Below are 26173 nucleotides of genomic sequence, written 5' to 3' on the forward strand. Positions count from 1 at the left end.
TGTGATTAAGTGGAAGTATAAGAGCTTAATCATAACTGAATGTTGATTACAATCAAAATTCACAAATTTTTCTAACTGATTTTCCCTCCAATTCTCCAAATTCATCAAGAAGCTTCAAGAACCAAATTCAAGAATTCTCCATCAATTCTCAACCAAATTGAGAAATTCGTTTTGCTTCAACTTCCATAAGCCTAGATCTTCAACTGTTTTGAGGAATCATCACCATAACCATCAAGAATCAAGACTGTCCAAAGCATGTGCACTCATGGAGTTTTGTGATTTTTTGCAATTGAAGCATCGTTGAGCTACCACAACTGTTCCAATCACCTTCCTGGACGATAATCTTCACCTGTTTCGCACGAACTAAAGCTGGAACGCGCATGATCTCGTACTGCCATAGCCACAAGGTTGGAATTCGACTCTAATTATTTTCAAAATTGTGATATGCGTTAGAAAGATCATTCAACGTAGAACATCATGCAAGTTGTGGTTTGTGAAATGATTAACTGTAGGTTGAGTTATCGCGATTTGAATGTTTGAATGTGAATCTTTAAACGTTCGATCCCGTTGCTATGATAGGTATTAGGAGAAATGCTTTACATATTCATGATCCTTGTTAGAATACGGTTCTAATGACTATACGTTTGTGCATTTTGGTTGAGTTTGAATGTTCATCAATTTTCTGGAGATTCATGCGTGTTCATGTTGAAAAGCCTTTCCCAGCGCGTGCTAGATCTTCTATTTCCCTTGCCTTGTTTCAAAATGTGTTTGGCGCCACTGTTGGCCAATGAAAACATTTCGTTGCCACTTACTGATACGACGTCGTTTTGGCATTTGATCCAGATATTACAAAATTGCCATTACGCTATTTAATTAAATTTTATTTCATTTCTTTTTCATTTCATTTTCAATTTTGTTACCACAACTTAGAAAATTGATAAATCACTCATTTCTTATCCAATTTTGGTGAGATTTTTTGTGCCATGCTCATGAGGATATGTAGAATTTTATGGTGATTTTTGTGAAATTTTTGCACGTGTGGAAATTTGATTGGCCTATTGATTTTGTTCATGTGTGCATTTTGTATACACTTTGCTAAAACCTTCATGAAATGCTCATACTTCCAAATAAATGGATGAAACTTTTTGTGCTTATTCTGGACATGTTGATGGTGATTTTCATGTAGAGTTTGTGAATTTTGGATACTTGGTTGATTAGATATAATTTTTTGAAGTAAGGTGTGACAATTTGTGTCACACCTAGCTAGGTCAACTTTCTGATTTTATTTGCATGACCTAGGATTGTTTGATTGAGCCAATTTTTTGCATGAATGATCAGTGATGTGTCAATATAACATGTGACTTTTGCTGGAAGTTTTGATGGAGTTTTCAATTTGATTGATAATTTTCTTCACTGTATGCTCATTTGGTGACATTGTGTGATACATGTTGGCATATCTTCTGTGAAATTCTCATATGGTTTTGGATGAATGCGAAATTTGGTATGCTGGTTATAGACATATTGTAGGACATCATGCTTTTGGTCCCATTCATTTCTTAGTTGTTTTCACTGTTTTATGAATTTTTTAAGTGAGTGCTTGTGTTGATGCTATGAATTGGCTTGAATAATTGTGTCTGGATTTCTTGATTTTCATTGACCTACTTTCTTTTGTCCAATTGAGCTGAAAATTGACATGCTACTTGTTGATTGTGTCCTGTTTAGGTGTGAATTATTTGAGGATTTTTGGAATTGTTTTGGTATGCTTTTGAGTGAAATAGTTCTGTTTGGTCTTTTGGTGTTGCAAATTGCATGTTTGATGTTAAATTGTGCATGAAATGAATATGGTGAAGGATATGAGCATGGGACCAATTGCATTTGCTTTTGAATGGTTTTAATTTGATTTTGGATTGGTTTGGCTTGCTGTTTAGATTTTTTTCTCCTTTTTGGACCCTAGGCTTGGCCTAGTGGTCTAGTTTCTCACATTTGGTGTGGATTTTCAGGATGAAATGCACAATGCTTAAGGAGATTGCTTCAAGGCAATTTGAATTGAGTTTGGTTGATGTTTATGAACTAACTTGACTTTGTGTTGTAGGGATTAAAGCTTGAGCTTGGGATTATAGCTTGCACTTATGTGCATTAACTTGTGTTGTCTGTATAGATTGACTTTTGCTGTTTACTGTTGGTTTGTCTGAGTACTGATGATACTTGATTGATTTCAGGTACATTTAGTCGCTTACAGTTCTTTAAGAACTTTCTTGCTGTTGCTTGGTTTTTAAACCACGTGAGGTAGGACTTCTATTCTTCATGTAGTCTGGAAGACCTGGCCTGTTACTTGGCCAGGCAACTGTCTGAAGTCCTCCTTAAGAGGCGATGTTTGTGGTTGTTTACTTTTTGTGCCAAGCAGGTAAAGACCTCTATGAGGCAATTGGTGGATCAAAGGGATATGCAATCTATCCCCCACTATTCTGTGAGTCGTCCTCTGCTCACACGGCTGTGTGTTGATGCATTGGGACACAAACCCAAGATCTTGTGCTGTTGCACAATCGAGTCAGAGTCTTTGAGCGTAGAAGGGTCCCTCCATTCTGGACCCACGCTCCTTTGTCTGAAGCTCTCCCTGGTCAGGGATAAGAGCTGTGAAGTCTAATCTTCACTCACCTTTCATCTGCTTCACCTTAGCCTCGCAATGGCAAGGTTAAGAGCGAATACTACCCATGTACAGATGACTTGCTTCGGCAGTCAAACCCATTGTTTGAGCCTCACTTGACTGGTTATAGTGTGTGCTTTGTGAATATGTGTTTGCTCTGTTTGTTTGTATGCTTGTATGCTTGCTTTCTTCCTGGATAGGATTAGCTTGCAGTTGTGCAAGTAGGTAGAAACCTCAACGTAGGGCAATGATGCATGACAACACTAGGGTCGAGTACAGCTCCCTGGTAGTGTGTCTTCCCTTGGTTTCTGGCTAGAATTTCTTTCCCTTTCGGGGGAACTACATCGCCCTGATCCTCGTTCCAGACAAGGTATGTAGGCAGGAGACCGTGCGAGGTCTCTCCGGGCACTTTTTTTTTCTTTTTGTGTGTGTTTGCCTGTTATCTTCTTGTGTGTCAGGATATGGACGTAAGCCCAGCGATTGGCTGTACGTATCCTGATTGTGTTTGTTTGGTTTGGAAGCTGACATAATTCCATCGAGTGGTTGTCGGGTTCCCTGTTTGCCTTTGGGTGTGTGTGTCTTGTTTGGCGTGCGTGAGCCGAACTACGGCAGCTCTGATTCTTGTTCCAGACGAGATACGTAGGCATAGGATGCGACGTCCTATCGAGCTCTCTTTCTCTTAACCCCACCTGTGTTGTCTTCGGCGTGTGTGTGTGTGGTGTTTTAGCAACCTTTTCTTTTCTTAGAGCGTGGATCCCGTCGAGTACGACGGACGTGAGGGGTGCTAATACCTTCCCCTTGCGTAACCGACTCCCTTACCCTTTCTCTTTGGTCGCGAGACCATGCTTTTTCCAGGTTTCTCTGAGCGTTTCCTTTCCCTATCTTGGGATAAATAACGCGCAGTGGCGGCTCTGTGTTGTTTTTCTGTTTTAGCCCGCCGGAAGTCGGTTCCGTAAGGGGAAGGTATTAGCACCCCTTACGTCCATGGTACTCCATGGGAACCATTTGGGTTGTTTTACATACATGGGATTTATCTATCATTATTTATTTTCAAAAGAATGTGTGAAAAAAGGGGGTGTTTTTGTTATTATAGTGCTCGCCAAGGATTAGGGCCCTTGTGCCTACGTATCACTCATTCGGGGATGAGGAATCAGAGCTCCGTAGTTCAGAGTAGAAAATGTTTGTGTGTTGGTTGATTTTACCTTTGAAAAAAGGGTTTTTGGGATGATGCCCTAAGGCACAAAAATGAGTTTGATGAGTTGTATTATTTTTACCTTGAATAAGGGTTTTATGAAATGAGTGTTTGTGATTATATTGTACTAAAGTCTATGGGCGGAGGTGAATATTCTAGACAACAAGCCAAACATCTTGCGTCTAAAATAATCAGAGTAAGGGTAGGAATGCTCCATTCTCACTCATTCTCCACCACTTAAGGCTCGTGGCGCACAATAGTAATCGTAATTATTAAATGTTTTGAATTTGACTATGAAAATGCCACTTGACGTTGAATCAAGGGTTTATTTTATTTTGATTATGAAATTTGGCTTATGCAACATGAATGTAAAGTAACCAACAAGAAATTAAAGGGGTCTCATTGTAAGGTAGCCCAAGAGAAAGTCTTTTGTGTGCAAAAGTGACCTAAGCTAAACAAAGGATAATGGTCTTACAAACATGTCCCCGTAAGATGGTGCCATGATGCCATTCTTACAACATGAATGTAAGTTATAAATACAATCCAACATTTACAAAGTATCACAAAGATAAGGGAAATGCCTCCAAGCAAGGGTCCTAAAATGAAATCCTCTAAGTCCAAGTTGATTAAGAGTGGAACGAATATTTTTGTCTTATCATGTTTTTGTTGTTTTTAATGTTTAATGACAATAAAATAAATAACAAGTAAATAAACATGCATGATGAATTTGTACAATGATGATGATGAGTACTTTAATGTAAATTACAAGGTAATGACATAAAAGTAAATTACAAGATAAAGAAACAATATCACAATAATAATGGTTAGTGAATATAAATGATATAAAACAAATATAAATCAATAATATCAAAATCACAATAGCAAAGGTTAATGATAAACAAAATTAATGAAGTATAATTAGTGGTTAGTAACATGTACAAAAATGAATATTTTTTAAGACTATTTTCTTAGGTCCAAAAGACTTAAAATATGACACATTAAGGGATAGCTTATCATTGATGCAAAGTATTGAAGATGATTAAAAAATGAACTAACAATAGATTTGTAACAAAGAAAGTTATGCAACCTTAAGTCCATCTATTAATATTTAAAAAAAAAAGTAATTTGTTCTCTTTCTTCTGTTTTTATTCCTCTTTTATTTAACAAGATAATAAGGTAGTAAATAAATTAGCTTAATGTAAATGATATAGTTAGATAACAATAAACATAAACATAAAATACTTGAAATAAAGTGAACAATAAAATAAATTGCAAAAAAATAAAGTGCAATAATATAAATGTTAGAAGTTAGTAGTTAGTGAACATAAACATAAAGTAAATGAAATAAAATGAACAATAACATAAATTGCAAGGAATTAAAGTGCAATAATATAAATATTAGGAGTTAATAATTAATAGTTAGTAACAATAAGAAAATGAATTAGCAAATTAATATAAAGACATGGTTTCATCTATGCATCGAATGACCCAAATATGGTTAAAATAGAGACAATCTATCAATGCCTCAAAGTATCATGAATGGTCTATTGATCAACCATTAATAGGTTTGAAACATTGAAGATTTAATCAACTCTAAACAACCATGATCATGATCTAATAGACCTCATCAACCAAACAAATACAACAACAAGTCCATAATAAAAGAAAATGATAACACACACAAAGCAACCACAAAAAGGTGAACAAAAAGATAGTAAGAGTAAAAAATCTCAAAAAAAAAATAGTAAACCAAAGTCAATCATTTTTGCAAGATCGAATCTAAATCATCTCAAAAGACCAACAGAGAACAAGCAACAATTTTTAATCAAAAAAAGAACCAAAAAGTTAAAAAAGTTTAAGTTAAAATCATTACCCACAAAATATGAAAAAAGCTAGGTAGAAATGGTGTTGAGCTTGAATGTGAAACAATGGGTTTGGGATGAAAATATTTATGGTGAAAGCTTAGTAAAGGGGGTGAGTTATGAGTGTTAGAGAGTGAGAAATTTTTAGGAAAAAATATGAAAATGGAAAAAAGTTGGTGGTGGTGACTTTTGGGAGAGAAAGTTTTTTTTTGTTTTGATTTAGGTTTAGAGAATAGGGGTTTGGTGATATTTTTTAAGAATTTTTGGGGGCTAGAAAGCATGAAAAATGAGGGGGAATATTGCATCTATTTATAGGGAAAGCAAGTGGAAAAGTGGGGGGAACCAAATACCCTTTTTGCAAAAAAAAAGACTTATTTTTGGTGTCTGCGCAGGGGAAATCGATTTACCTAATTGGGTAAATCGATTTCCTTATTATTTTTTTTTAAAAAAATCATGTCTTGAGCCCATGCAATATGCCTTTGGTTATGAATGTTAATATAATTATGGTGACGGAGCAATGAATAAATGTATGTGTAATAGGATCATAAATCTGATGAAAGTTGTTTTGGGGTAGGGTGAATTTTGGAGTATGACAGTTGCCCCTATTTAATTTTCTCGGACCTGAATATATGGATAGCGACGGCTTTCAATGTGTTTAAAGTAAGAGAGAATTAAATACTAATGGGACTAACCAGAAATTTGTTTGCCGGAGAATGTTAGAATTTATTGGGGATTATGTGTGGTTGTGATGATTATGCATGCAATGTGATGTATGCACCCTAAGTATCTTCTTAGTGAGAGAACTTTGATGTGAAAATCCTAAGAATAAAAAACTAAGGGAATAAAACTTCACTAGGGAATGAGAACAATGGTGATTGTTCCTAGCAATGGTCGGGGAAAAACAAAATGGTGTTTCTTAGCAATGATTGGAACACCTAACATGTATTAGGGGTCAAACAAATGAATTTAGCGATGATTCTTAGCAATGGCTAGGATACCCGACTTAGTGGGGATGATAAATGATTTCAAATGATGATGTCTGGCGACGGTTGTACCATATAAACTAGTTAAGAAGAAAAGACAATGTACGATGACGATTCCTAGCGACAACTGGAATACCCGACTCTTGAGGGAAAAGGGGTTGTTCAATGGCGATTCCTAGAAACGGCTAGAATACTCGACTCGACTAGAGATACAACTTCATGACGGTACAGTGATGATCCTTAGCGACGACTAGAATACCTGAAATCCGTCGGAAAGATCAAACAGTTCAGTGATGATTCTTAGCAACGACTAGAATACCTGACTCTGCTGAGGAGAATACATATCTCAAGTGATGATTCCTAGTAGGATGGAATACCTGACATCTACTAGAGAAAATGAATTCAAGGATGATTCTCAGCTATGAATGTCTGACTTGGCTTGGGGAATGAGCCCAAAAGGCCTATAGTCTAAAAAATGAGAATTCAGCATCGATTCTTAACAACGGCTAAGAATACCTGACTCTGCGGGGAAAATATGCTGATGACTTTCTAGGGATAGAAGAAGTACAATGATGTTTCTCAACAATAGCTAGAATTCCTGGCTCCTATGGGGAAACTCGACAATGAAACGAAACAACTTAGCGATGATTCCCAACAACGGTTGGAACGCGTGGCTGTGCTTGGAAAATGTTTTGAGGGTGAACATTGATTTTATTGGGGAAAATTTCTAACAACAGTTGGAAAATTCCGAACTCTGACGAGTTAATTTGAGTATGTTAAGGAGATACTTATGATGTGATGTTATGTATGCCAATGCATGTTTGGGCTTTCCTGAGGAATATATGAAATGCAGGGTTTGCAAGTTATGCCAAGTATGTTTGGGCTTTGCGGAGGAGTGTATTTGGGGAATGCCAATGGTGATTGGGCTTAAGAAAGGTGATTGAGGGAAGTGTACTGACTTTCCTATATTTGAGAAATTGGAGCTCGACGTCCGAGCGAGTGCTGAATGTAATGTTTGAGAATTCCTACTATGGGGAGAATGATTTGCCAAGTCCAAGGGACTGTGTGGCACCCCGGGTTGGAAATTCCAAATGCGTTTTGGTTACCTTTAGCAAATTTCATAAAGAAATGTAATTCGATGTTGTCTCCCTTATAGTTTTTTTTTGAAAATGGTCTTTTAATCGAAAATTTCCAATGTAATATTATTTAGGCAAAAACTCATATTTCACAGACAAAGCAAGAAAAGTAAAAAATATGGAACACATGTGAGGGAACTGATTTTATTGATAAGTGGTCCCCAAAAAAATGGGGATTTTGTACAAAGGAGGAAATTCCTAAAAGAGGTGATTGCGAAAAGAAAACGATAATTGTAATGGCAATGAAACATCTCAGGTTTCCACTAAATTACAACTCTGTTATAGCCTCTATGCCTTTGGTCGCCCTTTGATCTTGCTTTTTTGAAGGATGGTGATAGGATTGACTTTATGGGGACCCACATAATTGACTCGCCAATGAATGAAGAAGGATTCCTTGCGGGATGCAACCTCTTGCTCTTATTAAATCCCTAATTTTTGCCTAGACCGCCCTTTCGGGTTTTTAGTCTATCAAGACACCTATTTTTGCATAAGTTGCCCTTTCGGGTTTTCGACATATTGGGCTATATATTTTTTTAAGCATAGTATTTTTTTACTGCATCTGCATTCATCGGGGATGGAAGATCTTCACCATCCATAGTTGCAAGGATCAAGGCTCCTCCGGAGAAGACCTTTCTTACAACATACAGACTTTCGTAGTTTGGCGTCCATTTTCCCCTTGGGTCAGTATGGATTGGAAGAATCTTCTTCAATACGAGGTCTCCGGCCTCTAGGCTGCGGGGGAAAACCTTTCTGTCATGTGCCCTCTTGATGCGCTTTTGATAGAGTTGGCCATGGCAGATGGCTGCTAAGCGCTTCTCATCAATGAGGTTTAGTTGGTCAAATCGAGCTTGTACCCACTCAAACTCATCAAGCTTAACATCTGTCAAAATCCTTAAGGAAGGAATCTCTACTTCGACCGGTAAGGCTGCATCCATGTCGTACACAAGGGAGAAGGGAGTTGCCCCAGTGGAAGTGCATACGGAAGTACGATGGTCGTGTAATGCGAATGGGAGCATTTCGTGCCAACCTTTGTAGGTTTCCACCATCTTTTGCACGATCTTCTTGATGTTTTTGTTAGCTGCCTCAACAACGCCATTCACCTTAAGCCTATAAGGCGATGAGTTGTGGTGGTCGATCTTGAAATTTTGGCATAGCTCTTTCATCATTTTATTATTGAGATTAGATCCATTATCAGTAATGATCTTGTTGGGGATCCTATAACGGCAGATAATTTCTTTCCTGAGGAATCGAGGCTGCTTCTACCAATTTTGTGAAATAGTCAATGGCTACAAGGATGAAGCGGTGTCCGTTCGAGGCAGTCGGCTCTATGCGTCCGATCACGTCAATGCCCCACATGGCGAAAGGCCAAGGTGATGTTAGGACATTGAGAGGTGTTGGCGACACATGGATCTTATCGGTGTAGATCTGGCACTTGTGGCAGGTTTGGACGTGGCGATGACAGTCAATCTCCATAGTCATCCAGTAGTATCCGGCTCTTAAAATTTTCTTCACCATAGTGCTCCCACTGGCATGCGTCCCAAAGTATCCTTCATGAATTTCCATTATAATCTGGTTTGCTTCTTGCTTGTTCACACATCTAAGCAAAACCGAATCATAATTTGTCTTGTATAATACCCATCCACTTAAGAAGAATTTGGATGAAAGTTTTCGAAGATACTTCTTGTCGGTGGTGGACGCGTCCGCAGGATACTCTTGGTTCTCTAAGAATTTCATGATGTCATAGAACCAAGGATGACCGTCAGTTTCGTCTTCTGTTGCTAGACAGTAAGCAGGTTCGTCTAAGTAGTTCAGGTGAAAGGACGACGCTTCATTCTTCCACTTAACTTTAAACATGGACGCCAAAGTTGCCAAAGCGTCAGCTAGCTGATTCTCTTCTCGAGGGATGTGGTGGAATGTAATTTCGTCGAAGTAGGGGACTAGTTTCAAGACATGCTCTTTGTAAGGAATGAGCTTATGATCTCTAGTATCCCAATCTCCTTTGACTTGGCTGATTACCAAGGTTGAGTCTCCATAGACTTCTAGGATTTTGATTCTAAGATCGATAGCAGCTTCAATACCAAAGATACAAGCCTCGTATTCGGCCATATTGTTTATACATTCAAAACATAATCGGGCGGTGAAGGGGAGGTGGAAATTAGTTGGAGAAATGATTACTGCCCCAATGCCATTGCCATGAGCATTAAAAGCTCCATCAAAAACCATGGTCCATCGGGATCCAGGCTCGGGTCCTTCCTCGGGACTGGGGATGTTGTAATCCCTAATCAACATGATATCCTCGTCGGGAAATTCAAAACACATAGACTGATAGTCCTCCAAGGGTTGTTGTGCAAGATAATCAGACAATATGACTCCCTTTGATGGCCTTTTGAGTGCCATGTTGGATATCGTACTCGGTTAAAGCCATTTTCCATCGGGCTACTCTACCGGTTAGAGCCGGCTTCCAAAGATGTATTTATCATCTAACGAATTTGTACACATGAACCCGATGATTCAACCGTATGTCGAACTCGCCGATTTTGGACATATAAGCAAAATAATGTCTTGGTTGGTGGATAATAAATGTATTCTTGCATTATGTGAAATATGGCGTCCCGAGACACACACATTCTGGTTTCCAACCGGTGAATGTACTGTGACGTTAGAAGACGTCTACATGTTATTGGGACTGCCTATTGAAGGTGGGGCGGTAAATGGTAAAACCAATTATGCGAATTCAATTTGCATGGACCTCTTGGATGCTGATTTGTTAGATGATAACTCGAGAGGTCAAGGTATACTCCTTTCACGCCTTAAGACATTTTATAACAACTTCGAGTTAGATGAGAATTCTACCGAAGATGCTCGAATAATAAAAACTAGGTGTTACATTATGCTTTTAATTGGTTTATTTTTATTTCCCGAAGGTAGTGGTTCTAGTATGCATGTTATGTATTTACCTTTACTAAGACATGTAGATAGAATAGGAAGTTACAGTTGGGGGTCCGCTTGTTTGACTTATCTTTATATCTTTTTGTGTAAAATTGCATACAAAGACACATCTACATTTTCTGGATGTTCTTTTTTTCTCCAAGCATGGGGTTGGTCCAGACTACCGTCCCTAGTGCCCGTCAACAACAACATATTCACATTCCCGTACGCACAATAGTAAGTTCTTAAAAATGGACTATATTTACTTACTTTACCGATTATTATCTTTAGATAATATTTTTACTTTTATGGTGCAGATGGTCGGCACGTGGTATGAGTTATAACAGGTGTCATAAACACTGTATTACCCAGTATCGCAACCTCTTGGATCACCTTCGACCGACTGATGTATTGCCATTAACCTAATTATTTCGTAAAAATTTGTTAATTTCTTCTACCAAATTTATAATCTAATATATGTTCATATTTCAGTTCATTTGGCGTCCATATCTAAATTTGGATCATGACCATGAAATCAACGAACAAGACGCAGCCGTTTGAACTGCATGCACACCGATCATAAGATTCACCACTATGCATAATAGTGATCGTGTTACACTGCAGTTCGGTATGCTTCAACATATCCCCCGACAAACCTAGGAGAATGACATCTATGCAAAGTTAACGACCAATGGAACTTTAATCCATGGCAAAGCTTCGCTAGATCTTAGTGTTGCAAATGGAATCACCGCCAAGACCATGTCTTAACTGACGATGTGATGCCAACTGAAGAAAAACCAAGTCATAATTATATGGCTTGGTACAAAGCGGTTGGATTTGAGTTCATCGCCGAGGATATGTATCTATACGACCCACGCCAGGCAACTTACACACCAGAAGGCTCAACATCTAACCCCCAACAACATTGTCAGACCGGCTACTCACAACCCCCTATCCATCAAAATTTTCGATCCACAAACACACAAACCTACAACCCTAACATGCCAAACACCCAACCACAATACCAAGAGCATACCCCGTACCACCACCAACAACTAGATCATCATCAAGATATCCAACATCATTATGCTCCCAACACATCACTCTATCATAGCCGCCTTAGCCAAAACACTCAACAATCATTTAACACCAACCATCCCTCCTCCTACCATAGCCAAGAAGCTCAAACATCTCAAAACCAAAACCTTCAACAACCATATGTCTACCAAACACCACAACAATCATTTCAACCTTTCCTCGACGCATCATTCACACCAATGCATCCCTTAAATCGTTCTGATCGCCCTCCAACAACTCAAACACAACCCAACTACTCTGGCATGGGTCATGAACTCAGCTATGACGGTACCCCTTCGATGCATACACAAGACTACACTGATTTGTCTGACTATCTCAGACAATTTCCTGCAGTTGGTGGTGATGTTCCTGGGCCCTCGGATACTCGAACACCTGGGGTGAATCATCGACGTTGGTTAGGGCCACGAGTTCAAGTAGCTAGGGGGTGTGGGACCGGAGGCCGATTAGGTGATTCCGGTCATCGACATTAGTCTTTTTTGTGTAAACGAATATTAATATTAATATGAATTGGTCTGATTTCGACTTTATCTATAATTTACAATACTTTTCAAAAAAAATTACGATACACGCAGGTGTCAGACCAATTGACGCCTCATTTAAAACTTAATACATAAGCCCCAATTGGATTGACAACTCAAGGTGGATTAGTCAATCCAATTAGCACCTCCTCTCTAGACTTAAGAGCAGATCAAATTCATCTGACGCCTCCTCTTTAAAGTGAGATAGTTTGAGAATTCTTTTGAAAACTGAATTATTTTAAAAAAAGTTTTGAAAAACTGAATTATGTAAAAAATTTAACTTTTAGTAATAATAACAAAAACAAGTTATAGAATCTTACTAACTTCATTAACTTTTTTTTTATTAAGTCACTTTTTTTCTAATTCTTCCATTAACTAAAAATAACTTTTTTATTATTATTTAATTATTAATTTGAAATAGCTAAAATAATAGTACAGGTAGTAACAATCTCAATCTCTATATTTATTATTATTATTATTATTATTATTATTATTATTATTATTATTATTATTATTATTATTATTATTATTATTATTATTATTATTATTATTATTATTATTATTTATCATGGTTTATCTAATTCTTAATTTTGAGTTATAATATAAGTTGATTTAGAATATATATATATATATATATATATATATATATATATATATATATATATATATATATATATATATATATATATATATATATATATTTAGAATATATATATATATATATATATATATATTTAGAATATATATATATATATATATATATATATATATATATATATATATATATATATATATATATATATATATATATATATATATATATATATATATATATATAAGTTTTTATTGAATTTTAATTATTATTTTATTAATATTTTTATAAACATAAAAAAAATACAATCAATATAAAATTTTTTAATAATTTTTTAAATATATACTTTTAATAGTAATTTAATAAAATTTATCATGTATTGCACAGTGACTAATTAATTAATTTTTTTTTATTTATGAATTGTTTGTTGCGGGTATAATACAATTTTATATGATAAAAAATACAACATTCTAAAATAATTTTAAACTAATTTATAATTTAAATGTTGATTGACCTAAAAATGACTTAAAAAACTTAATATAAAATAAATTTTTGAATTCATATTTTGCGAGAAGCTTCTAACTTATGAAGTTAATAGAATTTATAGAATTTTGATGCTGTGCTGTGCAAAATGTTAGGAGTCTTTTCTAGAAATATGAGAAGTAAATAAGGAAATCATGTTCTGTAGAGAATCTTTCAAATCGGTCAGATATTTTTCCAATTTCATGACTTTATTTAGTTATATAAACCCACTTTCAATTCTATTTTGTTGCTTTCTTAGAAGCGATAAGGGTAGAAGTTTCTGTCCCCACGTGAAAGAAGTTTCGCGAGAGAAAAAGACGTGACCTAAACTTCTAGTTTCTTCTTCTTCCATTAATATTTATATCATTATTTCCCTTTCATAATCTCTCTCTTCCTTCTATAATTATTGTGTTTATTCTCTTCTATACCTCCTCGCGAACATTCTAGAACTATCACGATATTAATTCGTTCTCTCGTGTTATTTTCTTCTCCATGGCTCCATCGGTGGAACACAATGGTGATTCCTCAACCGGCGAGTCTCAAAGATCAACTCCGACACCGTTTATCACAAAGACGTACCAGATCGTTGATGATCGCACCATCGACGACGTCGTTTCATGGAACGATACCGGAACATCCTTCGTCGTTTGGAATCCTACCGTTTTCGCGAGGGATTTGCTTCCTAAATATTTCAAGCACAATAATTTCTCCAGCTTCGTACGCCAACTCAATACTTATGTAATTCATTTATCATCATCCTAGTTGATTAATTATTTTCATTTTCTGGTTTGAATTTATTTTTTAATTTGTGTTTGTTTTGGTTGATTTTTAGGGATTTAAAAAAGTTGTGCCTGATCGCTGGGAATTCTCTAACGAATGCTTTCGAAGAGGCGAGAAACGCCTTCTATGTAATATTCAGCGACGGACAATCGTTTCAAAATCGCCGCCGGCAGTTATCAATGGCGGTGCAACTGCGACAGTAGCGGTGTCGTCTCCGTTACATTCGGTTTCAGTTCCGCCTGCAAAGTCGATCGTTTCGCCGTCGATTTCGGGAGAGGAGCAGGTGATTTCTTCTGATTCGTCGCCGTTTGAGCAGGCGGCGCTATTAGAAGAGAATGATAGGCTTAGAAAGGAGAACATGCAGTTAAGGACGGAAATAGAGGATATGAAATCCCTCTTCAATAATATTTCCAATCTTATGTCTAATTATGCCAAATTTCAAGCGGAAAGTGGTGCACAAGGAAAAGAGTGTTGCTCCACGGCATCGAAGACGCTTCATCCATTGCCGGAGAAGCGGTGCGATGGCGAAGATGCGTCGGAGATAGTGATGGAGGATAACTACCCGAAACTGTTTGGAGTGGCGATAGGTACGAAGCGAGCGAGAGAAGAAGGAAGGGGTGATGAAGATAATTCGGTGTTGAGCCTGCATCAACCAGTTAATGTGGACTGGAAATCAGAGTCGTTAGATTCACATAACGGCGTAAAGAGGAAAACGATGTGGCTAAATAAGTGGTTCAAAGCGAATCAGAGTGTGTGCAATTGACTCATTATCATGTTGTGTGGGATAGGGAGCACGTTAGGCTACGTTAGGAGCGGCGTAGACAATCTGAGTCCTTAAACACGGAGACGCAAGTCTCTGATGTTTTTCTGTATGACGTTTTTCTGTATGCTTTGTAACCGTATGGGACAGTTATAGTTTTCGCAATAAAAAACTTTTTCTTCCTTTTTCATTCTTCTTCTTTTTTTTATTTTTGTTTTATTTAATATATTGCACAAAATATAATGGGCCTTGAATGTTTTATTTTTGGTCAAAATACTGGGCTTGGAATAGATTGTTCTTGGAAAATTTTACTTTATATCTTTACAATTGTTCTCCACTCCACCTTTTGATCAAAATATCTCCGTATAAATTGTATTTTTTCAAAATATTTGTTTATTGTTTTCACTTTACAGTTTTGCAATCCATTAGAGCATTCGTGAAGTTTTTGTGCACAGGAACTTTTGTGCCCACTTTTTTTTTAAACTGCCCTATGTTATTTAATTAGACTAAAAAATGACAATTATTTAATAGCTGAAAAGTTAATAGTTTTGAACATTCAAGGTGTTTTCGACTACCTAAAATATTGAACATGAGATACAACTTATTATACTTTCTTTCCATCTATTTCATCTCACCTCATTATTTTAAAAATTAAAAAAACTTCTCTCGTATTAAGGTTCTCAAACTCAGAAATTGCAACTACCACTCCATCTTTTAAATCAAATATTGATAAAAATTCTTTGGCATTCATGATTTCGGTATCAGAAGATAATAATAGAAGAGATTTCGTACCTAAACCATCAATGACCAAAGAAAAATTGCTATCCGGACAAAATAGGTATTCATTCTCTCTCCCTTTCTGATAAACTTTTGGCGTTTTTAAAACCATTTTCAATGGCTAAGTCGCAAGTTGGGAAGGTAAAAGACTTATTCTCGTGTTATCCTGTTGTGATGTCTTTTGCCTTCAGAGAACACTCCCTCGACCTATCCTTCATAGAAATCCCTATGTGTATTTTCTGATCAAAATCTCCATCTCAAAATAAAGAGTATATAGTTTGGCTCGACAGGGTCCAAAATAGTAGGAAAAAATAATGGCAAGACCTAGGTATCTTCGACGTAATTCAAATTTCTAGAACTGACCCTAGGTATAACCCTGTCATGTTGCTTCGGTCGATCTTCTTTTGGGAAGATTCAATCAACACATTTAATTTTCTTGTGAAATGCTTACGTCGACTCTATTCAACATAATAGATATCATGGGGCTTAACCCTATAGGTGAAACCTTCACCCCTACGATAGAAACTTAAAATAAGTTCGTCTTCGGACATCCATACTTTAAAAATTACATCTTTGATCATCATAAGAAAAAGACTGAAGAGGTCTCCGACCAATAACATATAGCTTTTCTGACTCTTTGGCTTCTTACTTTTTATTTTGTTCCAGTTCGTTACAAATAGCAAAAAAAATGTCCGCTTAGAAATCCAACTCCATGAGGGTTGAAGGATCTCCCTTAGTATGTTACTCTTAGCCACTTGTATCAATCTATAGGTAGCACTTCCTACAAACCCAAACATCTCCCTGAAACCAATAAAAATACCTTCTTTTTGGTCCCTTATGGCTTTTGCAACTTTAGTTAAATGTCACATTCGAACCAAAGCTACACATAACCAATTTAAAAGCTTTGATGGAAGAAAATGATTGTATGAGCATCGAATGCATTAGACTTTTTCTAACCACTCCATATGATACTCTTTTAGAAATAACTTTTATGAAGTGCAATAAATTGTTCCTTGAATCAAAAACCTTCGTTTCGACCATGGCCCATTTTGTGGATAGATGCATTGGCCCAACTTGGTTTTAAAATAGACTTCCTTGCGTAACTCCCTCGACTGCTATGATGACGAACTCTATTTGGGAATCCTTTTTAACTCCTACATTTCTCTCCACTCGAATTGAGACGGGGACTGCTGGCTTTGGATTCATTAGCTACTAACTCAATTTAGTGGCTAGGAAATTTGGTCTTAGCCATATGTTGCCAAGGTCTCTCTATACCTCGAAGAACGACATATATTGGTCGAAAAGAAAATTTTATGCTATGGAATACAAGGATTGTATGGCATTCGCTCGACAACGAGTCCTAGAACTACCTGCATTTCAATACCAACCCTCCTTCTACTCCACAGTGGAGTTCGGTGGTTGGCGGTCGAATCACTTTCAAAGTAGTTTTTCTAAAGAAAAATTTCAAAAAATACTATCGGCCGCCTTCTCCACCTTGCAAGAAAATCCTGAGAAGAAAGTAGGCACATATCATTCACTATTATTTTTATAGTTGCTCTTCCTTTATCCCTTCGACCTTATGTAATTTTTTTTGCAGGTGAAACGAAAATAAAAGACGAGACCAATATCGAAGGTTGGTCAGTGCATTTTGATGTACATTCTTCTATAAATGTACTTAGGTATTTATCTACTTTATTTTGCTTATTTTACTATTTTATTATGTTTTTAGGTAAAAAAATTATAAGTTGGAGATGCAAGAAGCATGTATTGAAAGAAAACTTCAATTACAACAACTTGAAGAACTTAGGCTAGAGGCTTATGAGAGCTCTAGGATTTATTAAGAGAAAATTAAGCACTTCCATGATAAGATAATTTCTAGGAAGGAATTCTCTGTGGGTCAACAAGTTTTACTGTTTAACTCCCGCCTTAAGCTTATGGCTGGAAAGCTTCGATCCAAGTGGATTGACCCTTTTGTTGTTACTAATATTTTCCCTCATGGTGCAGTAGAAATAAAAAATGCAGGTACTGACAAAACCTTTAAGGTCAATGGGAAACGCTTGAAGATATTCCATGAAAGTGTGGTGCCTGAAGATGCATCCTTAGAAGAGCTTTCCTTGGAAAAGCCCATTTACCCTGCGACTTGACCAGGGAACACATTTTCCTTTTCTCTCACTCTTATTTAATAGTTATGTCTTTTTATTGAGGACAATGCATGTTTTAAGTGTGGGGGAGGGAACCGTTTATTTATTTTGTTTTCTTTGTTTTGTTTTCAGTTTTTTCTCTGTTTTGGTTTTTGTTTGCGTTCTTAAAATTTTTTGCATGTTTTTTCCTTTGGTTTTTGAGTTACAATTATGAGTATTTTTCTTAGTTCTCTTGACTAAAGTCTTGTGGTGTAATGTGAAAATTTTGTTGTGCATTTTTAGTATGATAGGTAGGACTAAACTCCAAATTGTACATCATTTGTGGTAGATCAATTAACCTTGTGAGATTTTGAGCCTTATATGGATAACATACAAAAATTCATCTCTTTCTTTCTTGTGTGATTCACTCATGCCTGTTAGTCTCTAGAGCTTGAATTGACTCTTGTTGATGTTGTTGTTTACTTGTGCACACTGATATGATAAAAGGCAATTTTGTTTTTTTGTTTTTTTAGCCAGTTAGCCAAAAAGTCAACCCTGAAATAATATCATCCCTTGTTTGAAACCCCCTTGAACTTATTATCCTTTTTGTTTGTTTAAAACTCATTACAAACCGAGAAGTGAAAAACAATGTTATCACCGTATTCAAAGGGTTGAAAGAGTCTTGTTTGAAGTTGTGTGGGGTTGAATAATTATGTTTGTAATATTTCAGAAGTTGGTAGAAAAAGAAAATGAAAAGAAAAAAAAATGTGAAAAAAAATTGAAGAATGTATACATGTCAATACATACTCCTTATAAAAAAAAAGAAATAAAAAGAGAAAGGAGAAGAAAAATATGAATGAAAACAGTTATTATAGAATTGTTGAAGTGAATGAAATATTTTGTAAATTCAACTCCCGCAGTTTCTTTCAAGTCTCTTTTGTCTCTTTAAATTTTAGCCTAGTACCCTTTAAGATTTATCTCGCCTTTACCCTCGCCACGTTACAACCACATAAAAGTCTTTTTGATCTTTGTGTGCATGTATTTCAATTATGGATGTTAGAGTTTTTTCAAGTTTATGGTAGTACTAACTCTCATGTTGTGCTTTGAGTGTAAACAGTTAATCTAAACACTTGAGAGTTGAGTGAATTACATTGTGTGAGGATCTTACTGTTGTTGATGTACTTTTTGGTAATCTATTTTCCTATCTGCTTTGAATGTCACAAAAAGTTGCTTACTAACATCATATTCTTGAAGCTTAGACTTAGAATTCTGCTTGTACCTTGTATATTGAAAACTTTTGGAAGTGCGTGCTCTGTTTTCTTTCCTTTTTTTTGAAATTGTAATTTTGCTCGGAGTGCAAAAGTTCAAGTGTGGGGGAATTTGATGCATTTTGATGCACTTTCTTCTATAATTGTACTTAGGCATTTATCTACTTTATTTTGCTTATTTTACTATTTTATTATGTTTTTAGATTTAAGTTCATGTTTGCCTTTAATCTATTTTTGTTTGTTATTTTCAATTTTAGCGGTTATTTGATACTTGTCCACTGTTCAGATCATAACTTGAGCCCCAGGATGCCGTTTTGCGCGTTCTGATATGCGTTAGAAAGCCAAGAGAGAGAGCTACAACATTTGTGTTGAAACTGGAAGCTGATTCGTAGTGCATAAGTCTCAAATATTTCGTTTTAGTTTTGTACTTTAGGAAATAATTTCTTTTGGGTCATTTGTTGGACCGAATTTAGGTTTTCCGGCCAAGTTTGAATTATGAGTGAAACCCTTATTTTGTTTAAAAGGGCAGGCGTTGTACTGTAGAAAAAAACACATTATTCACGATAACTTTTTGCTTTGTGCGATCATGAAGAGGAAATAATATTCTAGAGTCAATCTGCTGTAACCGGATTTCCAAGGCTTTGAGGTTTTTATCCTATCAATTTAATTCCGTTCTCTTTCAATTCTATTCTATTAAATTTGATTTGCTTAATCTGTATTTTATGGAATGATTTTTATTAAATTTGTATGATTGCATTCCTAATTGTTTAACGCCATTTTCGTCGCTTTGTCGTTAAATCATGTTTGTAAATCGTGTTTGCTTAATTCACGATTGTATTAGTCCGTTTGTTTAATTCGGAATATGAGAATCTAAATCTGTCATATATCTTTTACGCTTGCCAATCGAAATTTGAGTCTAATAGATATTGAATCCGCTTAGGGAATTGATAGGTAAAAACCAATGATTAGCTGGAAACCGAAAATATTAGATTGACTTATTTTATAATTGCTTATTTTAATCACTTATTTACTTTGTTTTCTAAATCGATCCATAAACCATAACCCCCCCCCCCCCCAAATCGATCTCATTAGGTTAATGATAATACAAGAATCCTTGTGATACGAGACTCGAGGTGTCGCTTCCCGTTTACTATATATTATTACTCGTTTTTGACCCGTGTGCGACAGCGGATCAAATGCCCATCCAATGTACCTGATGTTAACAAAGAAGAAGAACCTCAAAATAAAAAAGGTAAATATTTTCTCCATATGTAAATTATCTAATTTCGAAGCGACTCTAACATGTCATTTTCCTTCAGAATCAAAAATGTGATCCAAATTTCCCAACGACCACCAAACTTAAGAAAAAGAAGAAATCCAAAAAAAATACCTCAACACAGGTACGTGTCTGATTTCTTTATTTTATAGCTTCGATAGTTCAACAACGCTAACCAATCAACTTCCCAGGTTGCACTGAAACCAACTGAAACCTTGGTCGAGGTCGAGAGTTCAGAAGATAGAAAAAAAACTATGATCTTTACAAGACCTAAGCCTAAGGTTTCTCCTAAAACAGGCGTCAGTAGGACGAAAGGCGCCACTTAAAAAAATCTCCCAAAGGAAACAACGACCTCGACTGCTGGTTCTTTTGATAAAGGAGAAATTTTGTCTACTCCTGATGCCAAAGTACAGGACAAACAACTCAATGATCTTCCAGCCAAAGAAAGGGAAATTAATGAACCCAAGGTACACCATAATTTCAGGAAAATTTAATTTCTCAATTCACCCCAAATTCGACGAATCATTCCTTTACTTTTTAGGGACCACCACAGTTGCACAAGATTGTGGTGGACGAATTGACGGGTATCCCTCGTTCGACTCCCACTGAAACATTTTCTCACATCCACTAGTCAGATTTTATTGATTCCAGTTTTTCGTCCCTTCATCCAGATAACGAACCAACTGGTGCCACAAGGTTCAAAAATATTGCCATTAGAGCAAAGGAAGAAAGAATTTTTTAAATACCACAGGTTTCTGGGTCATAAAACTTCCTAATGTTTTCTTTTCAGTGATCTTGTACAGAACGCTTTGAAGGAAGAAAGACTGAAATTCGCTGAAAAAGGAAAGGCACCGATGAAAATTGGCTTTGATCCATCGCATATTGAAGCCAATTATGTTGAACCGGTCGAGATTAATATGGTCGAGGTTACTAAAGACTTTGATATGGAATTCGAAGCGGAAGCTGGCGAGAATAATGAGGAGAAATGGAATTAGTTTACCCCATGAAAGAGGAGGAGGAGTTTGACTTCCTCAACCACTATAAACTTGAGGATTCTGAAGTAATGTTGTGTCCAAGATGCAGCGTTGTTTTTGACAAAAAAACTTCTAAGGATCTTTAAAATGCTCGAAATACTATCAGAAAGGGAATTGGGGAGATAACAAACCCCACTTTTTCTTTGACAAAAGGGGTTTGCCCCAAAAAAAAGAAACAACAAAAGTTCACGACTCACCAGGGGAACAAACCAAACACCTATGTCCCAACATCCAACTCTCCTTAGGGAAAATGGATGTGACCTCTGGGAAAAGAGGGACCTAGCCACCAGAAGCGGAAAAGTTTTGAGATGGGAAGAGGCTCATCATTGGAATATCGAGAGAACTTTCGAGTGTCAAAATAATCCTATGGGCCTAGAAATTATAAGGCGAAAAATCCCATGTCTCGAACCCAATTAAGGAGGTTTCAGAGAAAGAAAAAGGCATAAAGAGAAACTACATAATCGGGTACCAACATAACACAACCTAATCATGTCGCTGACAAGGCCAAGAAGCTAGTCGAAAGAAAATTATTTTCCCATATGCCAACAAAAGAAAAATGGAAGGCAGTAACAAAAGCACCACCTACAGATGACGATATGGTGATTGGTAATTTTGATTCTGGATGGGATCCTGATTTCAACGTGATTTGTAATGTAGTTTCGGTACTCCCAGTCGAATATGATTGTCCTACAGAAGTTGAGGAATCTGAGGAATGCAATAAACAGGAATGACCAAGCATAGGCCAATTTGTTATTATGTTATGGATAATGGTTGTGTAGAGGAACAAAATGTTTTCTTCAAAATGCAAGACGAAGGCATGAAGAGTCATTTCAAACCCTTATTCATAAGGGTTTGAAATTGAAAATACCAAAATCAATAAAGTATTGATTGACATAGGCATAACATTCAACCTACCTCATTATCTTTTGAAAAAGATCGAAAAGCATAGTACTGATTTAAGACCCCACAACATGGTTTTTTCAAACTACAAGGGCAAAACTGGACACACTTTAGGGGTGATTCAAGTTGACTTAATAGTTGGTTTGATAACTAGACCAACTGTTTTCATGGTTATATCCTCTAGGGATAATTATAACTTACTCTTGGGGAGAGAATGGATCCAAAAAATCGAAGTTGTGACACCATCACTTCACCAAAGATTTTCGATATGGAGAAATGATGGGATTGTCGAAAATGTAGAGGCCGATTATAACTACTATTTGGCAGAGATAAACCATGTCGATAAAAGAAATTTTGACATAAACTTGGCAAATATTGCACCTTGTACTGTTGCAGGGTCGGAGTATTTTTCTTTAGAGGAGGCATTCTACTCTTTAAAACTACACCCTACCCATGGATTTATATGGTTCAGAGAAAGCATGAGGGACAAGCGAATGTTTGGATTCCCAACAACTGGTTGGGAAGATGAGAGTGAGGACTATGTATGAGTCTGATACTTTGAAAAGAATTTTGGCTTATGTAGCCTAAAATAAACTAAAAGCGGCCTAATAGAAGGAAGTCTGACGCATGGCTACCAAAGCCAATGAAATAAACATTTATGATTCGGGACCAGGGACCGACTTTGAACCTGAGCCACCAGATAAACCACAACCCACGAGTGGGGGAAATGACAGTTTAAATGCTTAGAGGCTCGACTGTGTCTATGATGATGAGCCTTTATGTTTTAAAAAAGATCTAGTCTCCATGACTAAAAAGATCTAGGTGTATCATCCTTTAAAAAAATCAAACTAGGCGATGAGACAATTAAAAGGCCGACATATATCAGCTTCAATCTCGACCCAAAACTAAGAATCGAGGTAATCAAACTACTTCATGAGTTCAAAGACTATTTTTCTTGAGACTGTGACAAAATGCTCAGGTTAAGCAGAGATTTGGTGGAGTTGAAGTTGCCAATAAAGTATGGTAAGAAGTTGATCAAGCAAATGCTAAGACGGTTCGCTCCTGAAATCATGTCGAAAGTTAAAGAGGATATCGAAAGACTCATAAAATGTAAGTTCATCAGGACGGCCAGGTATGTCGAATGGCTGGAAAATATTATTCACGTAATTAAAAAGAATGGAACAGTAAGGGTTTGCATAGATTTCAAATATCTAAACGTCACGACCCCAAAAGACGAATAACCAATGATGGTGGTAGAGATGTTTGTCAATTCAAGAGCGATTTTCGAATATCTTAGCATGCTTGATGGTTATTCTGGTTATAATCAAATTTTCATTCCAGATGAAGATATGCCGAAAACGGTGTTTCGGTGTCGGGGAGCCTTGGGCACCTACGAATGGATAGTGATGCCTTTCGACTTGAAGAACACCAGTGAACTTAGCAGAGGGTAATGAATTTGAATTTTCATAATTATATTGAGACTTTCATGCAAGTATATATTGATGATATAGTCATTAAGTATGAGTTCGGAAATGGTCATATAGACCATCTTTGACAATCATTCGAAAGAATGAGAAGGTACAGACTAAAAATGAATCCTCTCAAGTACGCTTTCTGTGTGCAGGATGAAGATTTCCTCGGTTTTATTATGCATAAAAAGGGAATCGAAATCAACCCGAATAAAACTAAAGTCATCATGGAAACTCGACCTCCTTCGACCAAAAAAGAACTGCAGTCTCTATTGGTGAAAAGATTAACTTCTTGAGGAGGTTCATTTCGAACCTAAGTGGAAAACACAAGCATTTTCGCTGTTACTTCGGCTGAAGAATGAAGGGTTCAAATGGCAACAAGAACATCAAAAGGCTTTTGACAAGATCAAGGAATACCTGATGCACCCCCGATCTTGTTTCCTCCTTTTAGAGATAGGTGCCTGAGATTGTATATTTTTGCATCAGACTCGACCATAGAGAGCATGTTAGCATAAGAGGATGATAATGGCGTCGAACAAGCCATTTATTACCTTAGTGGAGTGTTGAATTATGCTGAGACTGGGTACAACCTTATAGAAAAGTTGTGCCTTTGTTTGTATTTCTCTTGTACAAAATTAAAACATTATATAAAGCCAGTTGATGTTCACGTCTCTTTGCATTTCGATGTCATTAAACATATGTTGTCCAAACCAATTTTGCATTGTCGAATTGGTAAGTAGGATCTTGCTCTAACAATATATTCTCTGACTTATGCAAAGGCCATGAAAAGGCAAATTTTAGCTGATCTCATTGTCGATCATGCGATAATTGAGGTGTCTTAGAATTATCTAGAGTCGAAACCTTGGATGTTATACTTCGACGATTCTAGTAATAGGAATGGGATTGGTATTTGAATATTGATAATCTCTCCAAAAAGACATTACAACAAAGTTTAACTTCAAGATCGAAGGTTCGTGATCTAATAATGAGGCCGAATACGAACGAGGCTTTAATAGTTAGCCTTGAAATCTTATCAGATTTGGGGGCAAAAAGAGTCTAAATCAAAGGAGACTCTAAGCTAGTTATAAAACAAATAAAAAAGGAGTATATGCGCATTAAGGAAAGCTTACTAATGTACTTTATCATCACAAATCGACTAATCAAGTGGTACGATTTTATTGACATCCAACATTGCCTCGAATGGAAAATTAAGAGGCTGATAATCTGGCACAGATTACCCCAGGGTATAAAGTGACAAAGAAATGATTGGAAGAATTGATTAAGGTTTGAGATAAGATAATTCCAACCAGTCTGTCCTCTTCGAATTTGTCAATGGAAAAATTCAGGGGGGGGGGGGTAGAAGGACTACGAATAGATCTTGAAAATTACGAAATTTTTGCCATTGACAATATGTAGAATTCTGATTGGCGGAAATTGATAATTGAATATTTAGAAAATCCAACACGATCAACTGATCAAAAAATAAATTATATGGATCTAAACTATGTCATCATTGGGTACTAATTTTTCAAAAAGAATCATGTGGGTGTCTCGCTCAAATTCCTTATCGAAAGCGAGGCATACTTAGGAAATCTGGTGTTCATAGTGTTTTGTGTGGTGCTCACCAAGAGGGCCACAAAATGAAATGGCTTTTGTTCCGACAAGGAGTTTATTGGCCCACAGTTCTAAAATTATGTATCGAGTTTTCCAAAGGATGCCAAGACTGCCAGAGACATGCAGGCATTCAACATGTTCCTGCAAGCGAATTGCATTCGATTATAAAACATTGGCCATTCAGAGGTTGGGGTTTATATTTGGTTGGCGAAATTCGACCATCATCATCTAAAGGCCAAATGTATATCCTAGTTGGCGTAGATTATTTTACTAAGTGGATAGAAGTGATACCACTAGTCAATATCGACCAAGAGGCAGTGATGGATTTTACCCAAAGCTATATTATTTACAAATTTGGAGTTCCTGAGACCATAACGACATATCAGGGGTTAGTATTTACTGGTAAAAAGATGCAGGAATCTGCTTCTGAAGTAAGGATTAAGTTGTTAACTTCTATGACATACTTTGCTCAAGCAAATGGTCAAGTCGAGGCGGCCAATAAGGTCATAATTAGTCTAATAAAAAAGCATGTCAATAAAAAGCCAAAGAATTGGCATAAGACATTAGATCATGTGTTATAGGCGTGTCAAACATCCCTGAAGGAGGCAAAAATTCCACTCCATTTCGACTAACATATGGACATGACGATGTACTTCTTGTCGAAATATATCTACACTCGACTAGAATTTAAAGACAGATG

At 36.4% G+C, this 26173-nt stretch overlaps 2 protein-coding genes across 2 annotated transcripts; one reads left to right on the plus strand and one right to left on the minus strand.

Annotated features, from left to right (window-relative positions):
• Positions 1–9279: 9279 nt before the first annotated feature.
• Positions 9280–9923, minus strand: LOC127096104 (uncharacterized). The gene is made up of 2 exons (XM_051034721.1): positions 9426–9923; positions 9280–9342 (listed from the first exon to the last, which is right to left on the minus strand). Exons 1-2 carry the CDS (start codon positions 9921–9923, stop codon positions 9280–9282), a joined length of 561 nt encoding a protein of 186 aa, XP_050890678.1.
• Positions 9924–13816: 3893 nt separating this feature from the next.
• On the plus strand, positions 13817–15205 carry LOC127092976 (heat stress transcription factor B-2b). The gene is made up of 2 exons (XM_051031872.1): positions 13817–14213; positions 14308–15205. The coding sequence occupies exons 1-2, from the start codon at positions 13968–13970 to the stop codon at positions 15016–15018; spliced, it is 957 nt and encodes a 318-aa protein (XP_050887829.1). The 5' UTR covers positions 13817–13967; the 3' UTR covers positions 15019–15205.
• The last annotated feature ends 10968 nt before the right edge of the window (positions 15206–26173 follow it).

Source organism: Lathyrus oleraceus, chromosome 6 (genome assembly GCF_024323335.1).
Source record: "Lathyrus oleraceus cultivar Zhongwan6 chromosome 6, CAAS_Psat_ZW6_1.0, whole genome shotgun sequence".
Taxonomy (NCBI): domain Eukaryota; kingdom Viridiplantae; phylum Streptophyta; class Magnoliopsida; order Fabales; family Fabaceae; genus Lathyrus; species Lathyrus oleraceus.